The sequence below is a fragment of the Polypterus senegalus genome, chromosome 6, assembly GCF_016835505.1.
Source record: "Polypterus senegalus isolate Bchr_013 chromosome 6, ASM1683550v1, whole genome shotgun sequence".
NCBI lineage: Eukaryota > Metazoa > Chordata > Cladistia > Polypteriformes > Polypteridae > Polypterus > Polypterus senegalus.
Genome location: NC_053159.1, coordinates 45,013,975 through 45,033,120, shown reverse-complemented (window position 1 = coordinate 45,033,120; position 19,146 = coordinate 45,013,975). Strand labels below are relative to the sequence as shown.

The window sequence follows — 19,146 nt, the reverse complement described above, 5'->3', positions numbered from 1 at the left end:
ACTCTATATGCACACACCTACTGACAGAAATCGCGAGCTTTCCAAACATTCACAGCATTAGCACTTCAAGACATCAATAGCAGACACAATGTGCCATTTGTTACAATACTGGAAGTGTGCCGAATTAATTTTATTTGTAACTGCAGTAGACACTACAGTAAATGCCCAATGAGGTAAATGAACAGATTTAAAGCATATACTATTAGTATATGACATTAAACCCTGAAAAAGAGATTAGAAAATACAGTTTAGTTACCCCTTTCTCTCTGTAGTGCTTAAACATCCCTATGCAGTGTTCGATGATGAAGAGAAGGTAGATGCCTCCTAAAGCAGTGAGGCCTTTCCACACAGCATCATATTCATTTAGAAAATCAGACTTCTTTTCTGTATGCAGCTGTTCTCTGCCATCATGACTGTGGTCATGTCCACCTTTAGACTAAGGAAAATAAAACAGTTGAATTAACTAGCTAGAATATATTTTGTAAAAAAAAAAAACAACAAAAAACTATAAAGTACAATGATTTCATTCCACTTTGTTACAAAAGCAAAGATTTCAAGCTGTTTAGTGAATTATTTTGTAACTGTAAACTAAAACATAGTGGGTATGCAGCTGACATGAAAATGAATGCAATAAAGATGTTACTTGTTAGTAAAGTGTATATGTATGGCAATTTTTACCAACTAATAGATCTGCAAAATTCTTAAAATTTAATTATAAAATGGAAAAAAATATATTTCTTATATGTGAGGAAAAGCATAAATTTTAGTACAATTGGTAAAACTGATATTTTTTTCTTTCCTGCCAAAATTCACAAACCACTTTTCTTCCATTTTCATAAAACTATTTTTAAAGATGGCAGAAAGAAAAAATATATAAATGCAATGCATAGCCAACAAATACTCACTGGACAAAAAAATCAGTCACCCCAGCTAGAGCGTAACACATCTGTTAAGCAAAAGAACAACTGCAGTTCTGTCTGGCAGGAGCACCACCAGTCTGCGCATATAAGAAACATTATCCACTCTCCCAGAACCAAACCCTACAGTATGGCCAAACTGGTAGGATGGCTCTGTTGTAACATCTCACTCATTGCTCGAAACACTAACACAGATTTTCTATGGGATTTAAACCTGGGGATTTTGCCAGCCATTCTGTATTCACTCTGAAGAAAAAAGGAACACATGGTTGTCCAGAAGCCTAATGTAGTCCTTCTGGTTCAAGTGTGTTATCACCTAAAGGACCCACTTCGTTGTAATTGAAACATGCCCAGCGTATCAGAGAGCAGTCCTCTGCTTGAACAGCACCTTGCATACAGGGCTTCATGCAGCTTACAATGTACCTGTTGCTTTGCATCTTTGAAGCATAAGAAGAAATGAGGCTCATCAAACAGTGCATTTCCTGTTGTGATCAGTTCAGTGCTTGTGGCTCCTTGTCCACTGTAACCGTGCAGATTTATGAATAGCTGTTAGAAAGGACCTGTTATCCGGTACTCCGGTCCAGGTATCTATGTCATGCAGTTCCCTACTATGTGTTCATTCTGAAATGGAGTGTTGTGGGACTGCATTGACTGTTTGAAGCAATTCAGGCATGGTGGCAAAGTGGTTTGATGTTACAATGCGATACACACCACAATAGTCTCAAAGTGTGAGCACTGTCTTTCGACTGCAGTTCTGGCGATGATTAGCAGGTAACGTGAGGTAGGCCTTTGCTGCAAAACCCAATGAACAGCATACTTTGACGCAAAGTTGGCAAATTCCTATACACTATGCCATTTGGGATGCTAGAGCATAATAATCCCTTTTTGCCAATCATTTATGCCGATCATTTGACCAAGTTTACATGGAGAGAACCAAGCACCCATGGCATACCACAACTCCTCATCACAGGCTGCAGTCTGATGCTGTTTGAAGTACAGTATGTATCACCGTTTACATGGGCGGTGACAAATATTTTTGTCTGGTGAGCTTATTTAGTAAACAGATTTTCTAAGTCTTATTAGTTGACCGCTTATACATGGACAATAATTTACAGAGGATAACTCATAACAGTGATTACCTAACTCCATGGATTTTTGTAACTTCAAACTAAAAACAAGTGCAAACAAAAATCATTAGTACTCACGTGGGGTAACAGATGAAGTAATGCATCTCCGCTAAGTGTTCCCACTGCCAGTGCAACCAGGAATGTGAGAAGAAATTTGAAGCATGACTGGTTAATGATAGGCACCAGGATCACTCCAAGCAGAGACAGTAGACTGATGACAGTAATGGACAGAAGTCCCCAGACCCAAGCTGAGCATAAAAGCAAAAAGAACAACACATCTTGCTGAAAAGGAGAATTATTATTATACCTATTACATAAAAAGGTGTATTTGGAGTATCAAGTAATACAACATGAAACTCCTCCTCAAAAACATGCTAATAGAAAAAAGTCACATTATTAAAACTTTTATTCTACATTAATGCAAGGTTAATGGGGAAGTGTAATATTCAACCCAACCTACTATTAATTATTCTACAATACTGTATGTTATGTGGTTCTGTAAGTAAAAAAAGGCAAGTTAATGCAAATATAACCATAAAGCTTCTTAACACTAGAATTACCAGAGCCTACGAAAAAACTCGTAAATCCGTCCCACCTTAAATCGCTTCTTAAAATCGTTCAAAGCTCTCCACCAGCGTCTTTTGTCATCTAAAATGTGCTGATAAAAATCAGGCTGCAAGCAGCCGGCTATTCCATCCCCCCACCGACTTAGAACATGCACAAACTTCTCCCAGCTCATGCCTTGATTGATTTTCTGGGAGTGAAGTGGAGTTTTAGAGTGGAAATAATAGATCGTTGTTTGGAACAAATGCATTTCATGTCTGTTCTGTTTCTACGGTAATTTGTGTAAACACATTGTTAAAACAGAAACGTTTTTTATATTCTACTAGTAGATGACAAAATGTAGGCATAAACTATATAATGTATGAAGCCTTAAGTATCAAAGAAATACTTTCACAAAAGATACAAATCTAACACAACAATTGTGCTTTTATTCAAAAATATAACTGCAGAAACAAAAAGCCGCCTTAACATGCGACATTGACACCTGTTTATTATGACTGCCTCCATGGCGCAATAGAATCAGCTACCGACTGGAAATCAAAAGGTCGCAAGTTCAATCCTGCACCACTCCGTTTTGAGAAGTAAACTGCTTTTAGTCTTACTATTTTAAAATAAAAACATACATTTGATTTCAGTCTGTAACAGCCGGTGTAATTTATGATACTTGTAAAGGTTAGCTTTGTTTTTTTTTAGTCAGTTTTATTATCTCAGCCGCGTTCACGAGCCCAAACACACCCCACCCCCCCATCTGACACTGCTGTTTTCACATAGACGCGCTGTAACAGAGGTAAACTCAGCTCCCTTCTACATCGGAGCAAGAATGCACATACTATTGCTTGCATACTAAAGTGTCAGCAGGCACTTTTTGTGGCATTACACACATTTTTGAGCATGCCCCCTGCACACTACTTGTGACTTAGGCTTTAGGAAGTAAGTAAACAAATAAAGGTAAATCGTGTCATAAAATGATTTCTTCAAAACGTCGAATGTTATTTATTTGGCACGGACATGCTCAAAAAATGTTCTAAGAAACTGGAGGATCACTGCTCAGAAAACTAGCATATGGAGAACGTGTAGCAGACAGCTTCAGAAAATGGGAATTGAACCCATGAAACTTGAACTGTAAAATTACACATTGCAATGCTTCAGAGTTATACTATGAGCAAGGGTTTGAGTTTTGTAGCAAACACATCATTCTCAATACTGTAGAGTCAAAACTGTGATCAGAATCTAACTTCAGGTCTTCACATTCTGTATCACTATCATTCTTTTATTATTTTTTTTTTTTAGGACTTTAGGACAACCGTATGTTTTCTTATTTTTGTAGAAAATATTTTCCAAGTGGAAACTTTGTCTTATTGAAGATTAACCAAGTAATCCCATTCATTCCAACAAAAGATTGTCAGTAAAGATGAGCCTGCACACAAAATATATTCCCTGCCTTTTATGCACAGCTATGACATGTATTATGAATCATCACCGGAATGCTATGAACCTCAGATATCCAATGGTAATGAGTCTTTTACTGTATGTGGCTCGCTGAAAGTGACATCTTTGATTCAAAGTATGATCATTCAGTTGCGATGCGCCGCTCGCCCTAGCACATGTGTAAAGTAGCTCAACGAGAATCAGAATTTGGATGTTTCTATGAATAGACCCTGATGGAACCAGAGAATATTTGGTTGTTTGATAATGCTATATTAATAATCAGAATTCTTTTAATTCATCTGTCCTTTACTGGAACACTTGGCTCTGAGTTAACTGGCTCATTAAGTATAAAAATCAGAGGGGGAAAAACAGAGTTATATCAATCAACCAGGGGTTGAAGATCTATATTGTGCTTGAAAAACTGGTGAAAATGGCCCTGAAGAAGAAAGGTTAATGCAGGATTTCTGTTAAGCTGAAAAAAGCTTAGATGCAGCCGAGTTGCCTTAAAATGTAATGCATTGATTCCAGTTCAGACAGCGATGTTAAGCATTAATGTTATCTTTTTCCTTCAGCTATGCATCAATGTGTAGGGCTGACAAGAAACTTCAATTAAGCATCCCTTTTCCAACAATTTTTTGTGAGGTTTAGGTCAATCGAGTGTTTTGTTAACAAAGAGTAAATAAAGAAAAATTTAATGGTAAGAAAAAAAATCTTTTCTAATTTCTCTTTAGTAGAGGAATTTAAAAATCAATACAATTACAAAAACAAGCTTCTAGCCTTTGAAGATCACAAACTATTGATAAAATTACACACAGTTAATGTTGCTTCATGATTAATCATCTGCCTTCCATTGAAAACTACTAGTAGTTTCTTTGAAAACTGCAGTAAATAAATCAAACAAAATTAAAACAGGTTTTGGTACATTATCTGTTGAATAAGTAATTATTACTCAATATTGCCTGCTTGAAAAAACAGATAAAAGGTGTTAAAATATAGTACTTACAACATAACAGAGTATCTATTTTGTTTCTTCTAATGGTGAGAATGCAACAATGTAAATATATTAACGTTAAATTTAATTTGTTAATTCAAAGCTTTTACTCAGGACAAAAATGATTAGCCTTACTACTAACATACCAAAATAACACCACCAACACTAAAAATATTTTTTAATAAGAGAAAATACAAAACTACAGTACATAGCAAACAGTTACCTGAAGACCTAACACGCAATATTTTGTGCTGGCTTTTCTGCATATCCACCCCATTTCAACCTTATGTCTCAACTTCCGTTTTAATATCCATAAAACTGACTGAATGTCTTCCCTGAAAACCAAAGAGCTTCCTGGCAGGTGTGACCTTTTTATAAGCCTCTCCTATAGTGCATACCTAACTAATCCTCTTTGCTACATCAGCTTTTAATAACAACTCTAAATGTATGGTGGGAATGCACCAGACACCAATTTTCAGATGCTGTCTGGTTATTTTCTACAAAAACCACACTAAACCCTACGAAAATAACAAGTGAAATATATTTCCAATGGTGTGCTCTAGGTATCTAATCAAAAGGCTATCATGGTAATAGTGCAAGATAATAATGTAGTGTATGCTTTTATGGGACCACCAGTTGGAACTTGGAGCCACTGACCTTAGATGTCATGGTCCTGTATAGAGTTCTTTGAGGTGAATGTGGCTGGGCTTTGAGTTAGAAGAGCTCTCCAAAACCTCTAAGCATGTGTGGTTGATGACTTGAGCTTGCACTATTTCCTGCAAACTTTGAGGCAGGAAACATTACCTCTGTGCTATGGTGACACACAACTCCCACGTTAGCACTGATACTCATGAGAATGCATCAGGGACCACATTGCTACATGCCTGTTGGTTACATCAACTTAAAATGTGAAAGGTTGGATGCGCAACACACACCTGATAAGCCAAGAGGACATGTTGGACTGATTAAAAATTTAGGTAAAGGCATTATGATCCACGTTCTCTACCTCAACCCCTTTGAGTAAATGGCACCACTTCTCTACCGGCCAAACTACTGTCAAACGTTTCTTTACTGAAGCAGAATATTTGATCTCTACTCCTTGAGTATGCATCTTGGAGTCTGCAATCACCTTTTCCATGTCATCTTTATTTTGAATGAGTACTGCTCCCAACCCTACATTGCTGGCATCAGTGTGGATGTGAAAATTTAGTTGTAGATCAGGCTGAGCCAGAGTGGGTGGATACTGAAATACCCATCCTAAGCTGGTCAGCACTCAGTAATCAAGTTCCACATAACATCTTTTATCTTTGGTGGTTAAGTGGGGAGTGATGTCGGCTATCTGAAAGATGAACTTATGGTCCCATCCCAGAAGCGTAAAAAACCTTTGAGGTCAGAAGGTGAGGGATGGTCCTGAATGTTGGAGATCTTTTCAGGGTCAACTTCAGCCCACTTATCCAACACCACGTCCTACAAAGTGGATCTGGAGTTGAACGAGGGGAGTTTGCCATAGATGCTGGAAGGCAAGGTCCATATTAAAGATGTATAGGTGAAGATCTGATGAGAACACATTATTATTATCTACATAGACAACACATCTTTCCGCTTAACCTTTTCAAAACCTTCCTCATTTAAGCATTCGAAATTTGCCCCTGCATTCCTCAGGTCAAAAGGCATGAGCCAAAAATGGAACTGGTGACCAGAGTCTTAGGTATAATGCCTTTATCCATTTGCACTGGCCACTACAAACTGCAAAGGTCTAAAGTACTTAAAATGAATGACCTGTGCACTGACTACAAATTCCCTGCACCTACAGCATGGTGTATGCATCTAGAAGGGTCTTGGCAGTAAGTCCTCTTTGCCACCAAATTATAGTCAGAGTTTATTCAAACTTCTGGGAGAGTCACAGATTTCTTCGATCGATATAACTCAACAAGTCTCCTGCAATAGAGGATAAAAATAGTATAGGAGAAACCTGGAGATGGGAACATATGTAGAAAGGCTACAAGTTATTCACCAGCTGTTAAGTATTGATTTGGATGTTTTGTCAATCAAGGATCAAAGAATAGAAAATGGACTGCTAAGTGACAGCCCGAAACCAAAAAATCCAAAAGACAACCACTAAGCAGTTACAAAAAGATCCCAGACAAATTATAAATCAGTGTTTAGAACACCTGCCAAAACACCACTACTGTAGCACAGGAGATGGTCCACTCTAAACATGTCATATACCTTGAACATTTCACAGAAACAGTGGGACACATCCAGATTTGTGGCAGGTTGTACAATGAATATCATGCAACTTTTCCAGGATGTGTGAACTGAGCACTCAGAGCCAATTTTATCAAGCCAAGCTCTTTCATTGATGTTCAGAGAATAATTTTAAGGAACCTGAGGAGATTGTGTATATATATATATATATATATATACACATACATACATACACACACACACATATATACATATATACATACGCACTGCTCACAAAAATTAAAGGAACACTTTTTTTTTATTGGGCCTGGCATGAAATCAATTAAACCTGTCTGATAATTTTCTGGTTGGTTAAGCAGCTGAGGTCATTGTTAATCACTTTCAGCTGTATTGGTGTTCATGGACTTAACGACAGGTGCACTAAAGTGGCAACAATTAGAAAACCCTCAAAACAGGACTGGTTTTACATGTGGAGGTCATTTCAAGTTTCTCCCTCTTGATCTTTTTTGGCTGGTTTTCCACTCGTGCTAGTTTTGGCTTGAGTAATTATCTCTACTGGCAGTATGAGGCGATTCTTTAACCCTACAGAAGTTGCACAGGTTGTCCAACTTCTCCAGGATGGCACATCCACACGTGTTGCAGCAAGAAGGTTTAATGTGTCTCCCAGCACAATCTCCAGAACATGGAGGAGATTTCAGGAGACTGGCTGTTATTCTCGGAGAGCTGGACAGGGCCGTAGAAGGTCCTCAACCCATCAGCAGGACCGATACCTGCTCCTTTGTGCAAGGCGGAACAGGCTGAGCACTGCTCGTGCCCTACAGAATGACCTCCAGAGGGCCACTGGTGTGAATGTCTCTACCCAAACAATCAGGAACAGACTTCATGAAGATGGCCTCAGGGCCCGACACCCTGTAGTGGGCCCTGTGCTCACTGCCCAGCACCGTGGAGCTCGACTGGCATTTGCTCAAGAACACCAGAATTGCCAAGTCCGCCACTGGCGCCCTGTACTTTTTACAGACGAGAGCAGGTTCACCCTGAGCAGCTGTGATAGACGTGAAAGAGTCTGGAGAAGACAAGGAGAACGATATGCTGCCTGCAACGTCGTTCAACATGACAGGTTTGGTGGTGGGTCAGTGATGGTCTGGGGAGGCATATCCATGGAGGGACGCACAGACATCTACTGCGTAGGAAATGGTGCTCTGACTGCCATAAGGTATCGAGATGAAATCCTTGAACCCATTGTCAGACCCTACGCTGGTGCAGTAGGTCCTGGTTTCCTCCTAATGCACGACAATGCCCGGCCTCATGTGGCAAGAGTATGCAGGCAGTACCTGGAGGATGAAGGAATTGAAACAATTGAATGGCCTTCACGATCCCCTGACTTAAACCCAATAGAACATCTGTGGGACATTATGTTTGGTCCATTAGCGCGCCAGGTTGCTCCTCAGACTGTACAACAGCTCAGGGATGCCCTCATACAGATCTGGGAGGAAATGCCACAAGACACCATCCGTCGTCTCATTAGGAGCATGCCCGACGTTGTCAAGCATGCATACAAGCTCGTGGGGCCACACAAGATACTGAAAAGCATTTTGAGTAGCAGAAATTAAGTTTTTGAAAAATGGACTAGCCTGCCACATCTTCATTTCACTCTGATTTTAGGGTGTCTACACAATTGAGCCCTCTGTAGGCAGAAAACTTTTATTTCCATTAAAAGACTTGGCATCCTTTTGTTCCTAAGACATTGCCCTGTCGTTATTTGTATAGATATCCAACTTCATATTGAGATCTGATGTATCTAATGTGTTTCTTTAAAGTGTTCCTTTAATTTTTGTGAGCAATATATATATATATATATATATATATATATATATATATATATATATATATATATATATATATATATATATATATATATATATATATATATATATATATATATATATAGATTCTCACTTTCTCTATAACCTTAATCAAGGTTACTGCCACAGAGACTGATGTAGAGCATAAAAAGTATTATTTTTTAAAATTTTAAAAACTAGATTTAACATACAAAACAAAAAAAAGAACACAATGGAGGATATATTTTACACCAGTGTTATCTTTCATAATACAACAGCTGTCAAGTGGAAACCAGTCACTTTCGTTTTCTAAGTATTACAAAAAGGCTTCTGAATTATTTTTTTCTGGAAAAGGCAAAGAAAAGGCAAAAGCAATCAATACTGCTCTTCCATTAATAAGTAACATTTTAAAGCGACTTTTAAAAAGTGAAACCCATTCATCTACTAAGTCGCATAGTATCTGAATACTTACTGTTTAGGCAGTTGTGTTCCTATTACAAAACTCATATATCAATCACAAACCTTGATAAAAAAAGTCATTTACACCAAACTTAAAACCAGGATTGAAAATGTCATACAGATAATGAAAAAAAATGTACAAAGATGCAAAAACTAACACAAAATAAAACTGGGACTACAATCTATCATTGATTAAAGAAAAAAAAGTTAAATAACCACTATTTACACATCACTTTCAGAGGAGATAAATAAACTTTATACATGCTTTAAACCTCAAAACATTAAGGTTCCCTCAGGAATTCCAGCAAACCGGGTGATTTTGAACGACACCTTAAGCATAGATGAACACAAACTTTACACTACTAAACTCCAGCAAAGCAATGACCACAGACAATGTTCCACCATGAATCTTTATAACCTTTTCAGATCTACTAAGTCATGTATTCACTTAAATCTTAACATCTTATCAGTTGAAGAAAAAAGAATAAAACCATGGTTTCACTGCTGATAAAATGAAGGTAATAAAATGCCTATTGGCATTTTTAACCGAGTAGGAAAATGCCATGGAAATAGTAGTAATGGTTCAGGTCAATTGTAATTCATGACTTCTTAGACCCACTGTAGTTTGCTTTTCAAGTTATCGGATTCTTCTATCAAGAAGTAATAATGGATGCTTGTCCTTTCTACATACAAGAATTTATATCTGAATAAGAAAGATTTAAGAAAATCTGGGGGCTTCACTTGTATTCAACAGTTTTTCAACAATTTATAATACAACTTATTTGCCTTTTTGTAACTTCTAATATTGTCCAGACAATGAGACTGTTTAATCAACATACTGGAAATCCATAAATTATATTCAGTGGCTATTTCCTGTCAATCAGTGTTGGCTGTCTAATATTCATTATTTTTATTTTTTTTATTTTATTTTTGCCTACTTGTAGCACTGTTCACTTTTTAAATTAGACTGCAGTCTCCAAGAGTTTCCCCACTTATGAGGGTTTTCTTAAGATTTGTGAATTTCATTTGAAGTCTTCTCCATATGTGCTGTCCCTCCAATTTTAGTGTAACCTAACAATTTTATAACTTTGCTAATTATATTTGATTCTTCTGTATTCCATTAATATAAAACAGAAATGTAATGTTCTGAGCACTGATCCCTGAAGGGCTCCACTGATGACATTGTTCCACGCTCAGAAGTCCCTTGTATGCTTTATCTCCAGCTATTAACCAACTTGAAAACTTACATCCCTGGTTATCTCTAATGCCAATTAGTTTGTGGTTAAGTTTTAACTGTGGTTATAGCAAAAATTAACAACTGAAAAAAGAAAATTAATTTGTGAAAAAGTCTATCAATTTTCTGTAACTAATGCAAACATACATATTTCAAGTGTTGAACACATTTCAAACACATCAAATTAGCAAATTTAATTTGCTTCCTTCTGTTAGAACAAATGAATATTTAACAAGTGCAATAACTAACATGAAAAAGAAAACACAAATGTAATTACATGAACAAACAATTATCTACTTTAAAGTGCTTCCTTTTCTCTTAACAGGTATGAAAATAAACAATACTGCAACATAAATGAAGAAAATAAGTGGAACACAGATTACTGACAGATACAAAGAATAATCAAATTAAGTATTGAAAATTACTGAAAAATTAAGTAAAAACAAGACAGGAGCACTTCTACAACCTTCCACCAGTGGAACAAATCACAAGAAGGAACAAAAAAAATGCAGTACCAATTTACCGTGTTATGAGGCGATTTTGACTTTTCATCTCTTTTGATAGAATATATACACACGGAAATTGTGTGAATGCAATAATGTGGGAATGACTCAACTTAGAATTCTGAATTTTCTGTAAAAAGTTTGCCATTCAGCAAACATCCGCCTCAGGGCCCTCTTTCAGTTGCGAGAAGCAGATCATGGAATGTTGCATAGTTTACTGTCAAATAATGATTAGAGTACACACCACGCGTTTCGCCTTTATTTGGACTCACCAAGAGTACACACTTACTGCTCCCCTTGCGGGGATCGAACCTCGGACATCAGCATCAGAGACGAAGTCCCTTTACGCTGTGCCACAGCGTGTGGTCCGTTTATTTGACAGCCTGTAGATCAGAGTAATTATATTCATTGCATTTATAGTCCGAGTCCCGAACTGATTGTATGGGTGCCTCAGTCAGATAGATGGTGCTTGGTGAAAAAGTTTGATTAATCATAATTTATAAACTCCACAATATCTGCATTATTAGATTTTATTTAATACTCTTAGTGAGAAAACACAGTAAAGTGGAAAACAAGGAGATGGTGGCAGCTTTCGGAGTCCGAAATGTGCTTCTATTTTTCTAAAATGCTTTTGTGAGTTATGTATTCAAGCCAGAAAGACATTTACTTTGAAAGACAAGGAACCGCTGTCTCTTGAGTAATAACTAAAAAAAATGTAAAGCAGACAGATAAAGTATGTATAATACTACTACTTTTTAAGCACACAATCCTATGTTTCAATTCAAGTGTACAGTTCTATGATTTTATAGAATATCATGTTATTAAGTATCTTAATTTGGTAGTTGCATGCATTAGGATCTTCCAAAGGGCCCAGGTAAGCTTAACACCCCATCACCACCAGGCAGGAGGGGTGCTGCCTCCAACTGTGTCTCTGGTTTTTTTCTATAGTGTGTGGAGTTGTTGCCTGGACACAATGCCTAGCCAACCCCCTGCCAGATGCAGGAAGTACCACACCTTCTGGCATGGGGCCAATATAAACGAGGCACACAGAATGGGAGATCACCTTTTGACCCATTTAAGGCACAGTGACGGAAATCTTGACAACAAGATGTGCAGTAAAAGAAGTGTGAGGAGCACAGAGAACTTTTGTTTTGTTGGTGTCCTATGGGACATTGTTTTATTTCGACATTTTGTTGTAATAAGAATGGCCAGGTTGGCATCCCAACAATTAAAACACTTTTATGATTCTCTGGTTCATACTAGCTATTTTTAAATCAGTTAAATTACAAAACAGCCTTTGATAGATGTATAAATATAGAAACTTCATTCAACAGAATAATTGTTTTTATATAAAACCTTTTAAGTAACTCTGATGTGAACCTGAGAGGATTTGTTGTTTTTGTTTGCTGTAAAAAAATGTATTGGTCCCAAGGGTGAAATTGAAAGTACTATTTTCTTTCTGCTGCTCATTCTATATTTTAGCTAATTTGGTCAATTCAAGAGTCAAAAAGCAACCTCCATATATAAAATCTGAATTGTTTTTTAGTTTTAGAGTGAGACCATTGCTATTTTGTACAGCATTACTGCATCAACATGGTTTAAGAATCAGCACCTGAAAGCAAACTTACAAATATAAACACCATAAAGGCCTAATCACACTACACGACTATTTCACAGATTTTCAGGTATAGTCTTCATTTACATAATCTTGGTGAGTTGGGGGCAGTCAAGGTGCAAAGCTGTCACAAAACTGTGAAAATTCAATGGCACATTAAATGATATAGCCAGAGGGGATATCAAACTCAATGATTGCGGTCGCTGGATCTCATTGCCATGTGGATGTCAGACTACATGATTAGCTCTAACAGGGGATAAATTTCATGATTCAGGGAAGACTTTTCAGCAGTTTCACAGTTCCAAAGTATTGTGAGCTTAATGCATTCTGATATCCAATAACACTGTGTTTTGTTTGTACCTGTACAATTGGTAAGTAGGGCAAAGTTAGTCACTTTCATCTTCCTTTTTTTTTTGCTCTTTCATGGTATGACAAACAGAAGACATCAGACAGTTGAGTCGCTCTTCTGTTCACGAGGTCCAAAACATTCACATGCCTTCTTTCTTTTTGACTGCAGTTGTAGTTGCTGCAATCTAGGCGATCACCCTTTCCTTTCCAGATAGGGACGACAAGTCCCGTTTTCCAGTCAGTTGGGATGATGCCAGTCTCCCATATGGAAGCAAAAATTGCTTGCAATGCCAAGAGGACAGCCTTACCACCAGCCTGGAGAAGTTCACCCCAAATACCACAGATCCCTGCAGCCTTTCCCCCCTCAGCTGGTTCATCACCTTTGAAATCTCAGTGAGACTGGGGGGTTCACAGCTAATTGGAGGATTGGCATCAAGAACCGTGGACTCCGAGATATCCAACGTCCTAGCCAGAGGATCAGCTTTGAACAACTGCTCAAAGTAGCCAACCCAGCGGGTCACAACTGCAGTGTCATGCGTAAGGACCGTTCCATCAGCCGCCCTGACTGCGACTCTGCGAGGAACAGATTCAGATGTGAGTAATACTTTGATTCCTGCCTCTTTATCTGCCCTCAGAGCCCTCGCAGCCGTCCTTCTCAGTTCCCGGTACAGACCAGAGTTGCCATTGAGTCATGCACTGTGACTCCTCTTGATGATATCCAGGGTGCCCTGTGAGATCAAACACCACCTTCTGGGAACAACGGTAATACAACCCTCAGCAACCTTCAGGATCTTGTCACGGAAGGTCTCTCACATCACATTAGGATCGGCAGTCATATACAAATCTGAAAGTTCCTCACAAAAACTGCGTGCAAACTCATTAGAAATAGCCTGGTCTTGGAGTCTGGCCAAGTCCAGGCTCATTTTCCTAGTAGGTGGTAACCTACTGGACCTAAGCTGGATCCGAAGAGTAGCAACAACAAGTCTGTGGTCAGAATTTACAAACTGGGCACTTCTGTAGACCCTGCAGTTTTGCAAGAGCCTCCAGCGTCTGCCCACAAGGATGTGATCGATCTCCTTCACTGCACCACCAGTACTGGAGTACCAAGTCCAACGATGTGGTTCAGGGTGCTGGAACCAGGACCCAGCGATTCACAGCCCCTGGCCTTTTGCAAAGTCAAGGAACATGGAGTCACTTTAACCATGGTCACCAGACCCATGGAGACTGAGACAATCCTCATAGCGAGCCCTGTCAGTGCCAGTGGTTGCATGGAAGTCACTCATGACCAGAGGAGTGTCACCTCATAGGCATTCATCAACCACCGAGCGAAGCTACGAATAAAATGTCTAGCTCGCCAAGACATCACTCACCGCGGTCGGAGCATACACTGAGACAACAGACAAGGCACCCAGGGAGTGCCGTAATCCGAGTCGCAAAATACGCTCGTTGAAAGGAGTGACATTGGACACCATTGGAAGAAGCAAATCTGCAACAGCTACTCCCTGAGTATGACAGCCATCAGACCGACCAGACCAATAAAAGGTGTATCCATCTACATAGATCTGGCCAGTTCCCGGTCTGTGCACCTCAGAGAATGCCGCCACTGAAATGCGGGGTTTACGCAGCTCCTCCGACAGAAGAGGAAGATGATCATCTTGCCGGAGAGACAAGACGTTCCATGTGCCCACCCATATGGGACGCCTCAAACTGGGACCCAAGTGCTGCCATGCAGCCAGCAACGCCTCAGCACCACACCAGTTCCGATCCCCAACTGACCTGACCCTGTTGGCTCTCCAATGGTTTTGACTCTTCTGGGGATGGGGCTCCCGAGGGCCCTTCATGATGAGAGCAGTCTTCCTTTGGGTGGCTGCAGCAGAGCTACTCCCACAGAGAGTAAAAAAGGAGTCCTTTCTGTAGTCTCTGAGCTTTGTGAAGGATTTTTTACGGCGACTGGAGTGCCAATCCTGCCACCAGCCCCCATGTTTTCCCTGCAGGTTGGAGGACTGCAGGGCAGGATGCAGATTAACGTTATACCCAGGACATTTACTTTGTTAAATCACACAAAGGAAAAGTACCTTACACCTCTTCTAAGACTACCTAAGAGAACCCTGAAGATCAGCCTTGGTAGCAGTCTTTGATGATGATTTTTGGAAGTTAAAATTTTTCCAGCAAAATAAACTGCTAGGGATCATCTGGTGTGACATGCTTTGACAATGGGTGTTAGAGACTGCATGGGACAATGAATGGGTTAACTTTCAAATTCCATGGTAAGTCCTGCACAAAACAGTTATGAGAGTATCAAAAGTGATCACTGAGGCAACAAAACAGTACTTTATGTTGAATGAATCTGCCATACCATGTAATTGATTAAGGATTACACCCAATAAATGGGACTGGATCATTAATTCTGTGTCTCTTATTATCTTCAAAGCACTTAGAATGTAATGTTGCAATGGGCATAATATCAAGGGATTTCCTATTGACATTATGAGGAACTTTTAACTTTGAAATTCTGCTTTTTCTTGCTACAGAAATGTTGGAAAAATGAATTAAGACTGCTGCAATCCTATGATAAAAGAACCCCAGGGTAAATGTAGCCTGAAGGTATTTAATCAAATACTCCAATATGTTCTCTTTATGTTTTATGTCTTGAGTATATTCTACAGCATGGTGGGTTCATTTTAGGCTATATTCTTTAACAAAGCATTAAATGAGGTTGTCATTGTAAGTTTGTATATATCCAGATTGTCAACAGCAGTTACATAACTCTGTAAGCTTTTTTTGTAGCACAATTCAAATAGAGTGGGTTTAAAGAAAGATAATCTTACCAATCTACACTTAAAACAGATTTAATACCTTAACAAATAACCATCCATTCCGTTTCCCCAGGGACAAATGTACAGCTCTGCACAATATACTAAAATTCTTTTCTATCAGAAGTTAAAAATGTGTTATATAGTACTAGAGTTTAATTTATTAAAAGCAATACTCATCATTAATCTTCCATTTCAGATTGGGGTGCGGAATTTAAATTAATTGTGTTAAAAAAATATGTTTCTTAACAGTGATTACTTAATGTAAAGGCATTGTATAATACAATGAAAAACAAGACAATTAGCTAGTACTGTATATAGATTTCTCTGTTTTTAACAAACAACTGAACTGTGCTGCACAATTGTGAATCGCTCCTTTAGGTGTTTGCTTTCAACACTGACTGACATTTTTATTCTGGCCTTCAGCTCCCCGAGTTATTTAAAGCTGAGGTAGGTGCAATATGTAAAAAAAAGTCTGTGACTAAAATGAAAATGTGAACTATTATAATTTATGGAGTGTATAGTATAATATACTATCTTCCATATCTCTGCATTTATAAGCAGAAACTTAAAATTCTCTGCCCTTAAGGTATGTTATTATAAAGACAAATTTATAATGATCACAGCTAAATCACTGGTAATGGCAAACATTTAGGCATACAGTTAGGTCCATAAATATTTGGACAAAGACAACTTTTTTCTGATTTTGGTTCTGTACATTACCACAACTCAGATGCAGTTGAAGTGCAGACTTTCAGCTTTAATTCAGTGGGTTGAACAAAAAAAATTGCATAAAAATGTGAGGCAACTAAAACATTTTTTTAACACAATCTCTTTATTTCAGGGGCTCAAAAGTAATTGGACAAATTAAATAACTGGAAATAAAATGTTTCTAATACTTGGTTGAAAATCCTTTGCTGGCAATGACAGCCTGAAGTCATTGGCTGTTTGTTTGTGGGCCTTTCTGTCCGAAGTTTAGTCTTCAACAAGTGAAATGCATGCTCAATTGGGTTAAGATCAGGTGACTGACTTGGCCATTCAAGAATTTTCCACTTCTTTGCTTTAATAAACTCCTGGATTGCTTTGGCTGTATGTTTTGGGTCATTGTCCATCTGCATCATGAAATGCCGCCCAATCAATTTGACTGCATTTAGCTGGATTTGAGCAGACAGTATGTCTCTGAACACCTCAGAATTAATTCGGATTCTTCTGCCCAGTGTCACATCATCAATAAACACTAGTGCCCCAGTGCCACTGGCAGCCATGCATGCCCAAGCCATCACAGTGCCTCCACCATGTTTTACAGATGATGTGGTATGCTTTGGATAATGAGCTGTTCCACGCCTTCTCCATATTTTTTTCTTGCTATCATTCTGGTAGAGGTTGATCTTGGTTTCATCTGTCCAAAGAATGTTTTTAAAGAACTTTGCTGGCTTTTTTAGATGTTCTTTAGCAAAGTCCAATCTAGCCTTTCTATTCTTGAGGCTTATGAGTGGCTTGCACCTTGCAGTGCACCCTCTGTATTTACTTTCTTGCAGTCTTCTCTTTATGGTAGACTTGGATATCGATACGCCTACACTCCGGAGAGTATTGTTCACTTGGTTGGCTGTTGTGAAGGGGTTTCTCTTCACCATGAAAATGAATCTGTGATTCATCCACCACTGTTGTCTTCCATGGACGTCCAGGTCTTTTTGCGTTGCCGAGTTCACCAGTGCTTGCTTTCTTTCTCACCATGTACCAAACTGTAGATTTTGCCACTCATAATATTGTAGCAATTTCTTGGATGGGTTTTTTTCTGTTTTCGCAGCTTAAGGATGGCTTCTTTCACCTGCATGGAGAGCTCCCTTGACCACAAGCTGTCTGTTCGCAGAACAATCTTCCACATACAAGCACCACACCTCAAATCAACTCCAGGCCTTTTATCTGCTTAATTGATAATGAAATAACGACGGACTTGCCCACACCTGCCCATGAAATAGCCTTTGAGTCAACTGGCCAATTACTTTTGAGCCCCTGAAATGAAAGGATTGTGTTAAAAAATGCTTTAGTTCCCTCACATTTTTATGCAGTCGTTTTGTTCACCTCACTGAATTAAAGCTGAAAGTCTGCTCTTCAACTGCATCTGAGTTTTTTCGTTTAAAATTCATTGTGATAATGCACAGAACCAAAATTAGAAAAAAGTTGTCTCTGGCCAAATATTTATGGACCTAATTGTATATTAGTTTCAATAAAATAATACATTGAACGTTTTTATGCTACTTCAGTAAACAAAGTAAGCATACTATAGATGTTTTAGAGGTTTAAATGCAAAACTTCTTCCTTAGAAATTGAGGCTTATACACTTTATTTTCTTAAAAATAAATAAATAAATAAAAGCCAGTATCCTTTACAATGGTGCAAGTGATTATATGATATTGAACATTTGTAACATATCTAAATGTTAAAAATAATTCAACAGAAAAAACAGCACCATTTTTAAAATGTTATACAAAATCTGAAAAGTTGTAATAACCAAATGCTGCTTGAAATCTAAAAACACAAATTGTATATTTTAGGCACCACTTAAAAAATTGGGTAAAGTTCTCATTAGCCTGACTACAACTGGATTGGACTTCTGCACAAACCAATCCACTAGAGCTGAAACTAATGCAAAACTATCAACATTGTATATATTATGCATAGGCCAATATTTAGCCACCGTACATTACAAGTAATCTTGTAAAATATAAAATAGTAGTATCTATGTGATTGTTGGTTACTTTTCATTGGAGGAATTTTTCCTGAAAGAAAGTACTTATTTAAAGGTCACTTTTCATGTCTACTTTGGCAATAAGGACACTAATAAACCAAGTGTTTTTTGAAATTCATATTTTTCCGAATACATATACATATAATGTCCATATACAGAGAAAGAAGAATACATAAGTGAATAATAAAACCTCCACTTCTGTATCACGGTTTCCAATTAAGAAAATATGCCACTAAGTTGAATTCTCCACCCCAATACTAAAATAGAATGCTCCTCTTCTAGCATGTTACCTTTCTTGCAACACTGACTTGATTCATTCTTATTTCACCAAAGTTTAGTTATTTTTGTC

At 38.1% G+C, this 19,146-nt stretch overlaps 1 protein-coding gene across 1 annotated transcript in view; it reads right to left on the bottom strand.

The window, feature by feature from the left end:
• The window catches only part of slc39a10 (solute carrier family 39 member 10), a 158,817-nt gene that overhangs the window by 62,166 nt on the left and 77,505 nt on the right, over positions 1-19,146 (bottom strand). Inside the window, exons 4-5 of the mRNA XM_039755035.1 lie at positions 2,123-2,326; positions 257-436 (exon numbers count right to left, since the gene is read on the bottom strand). Of these exons, the coding sequence (XP_039610969.1) occupies positions 257-436; positions 2,123-2,326 (384 nt within the window). The remainder of the gene's footprint in view (positions 1-256; positions 437-2,122; positions 2,327-19,146) is intronic.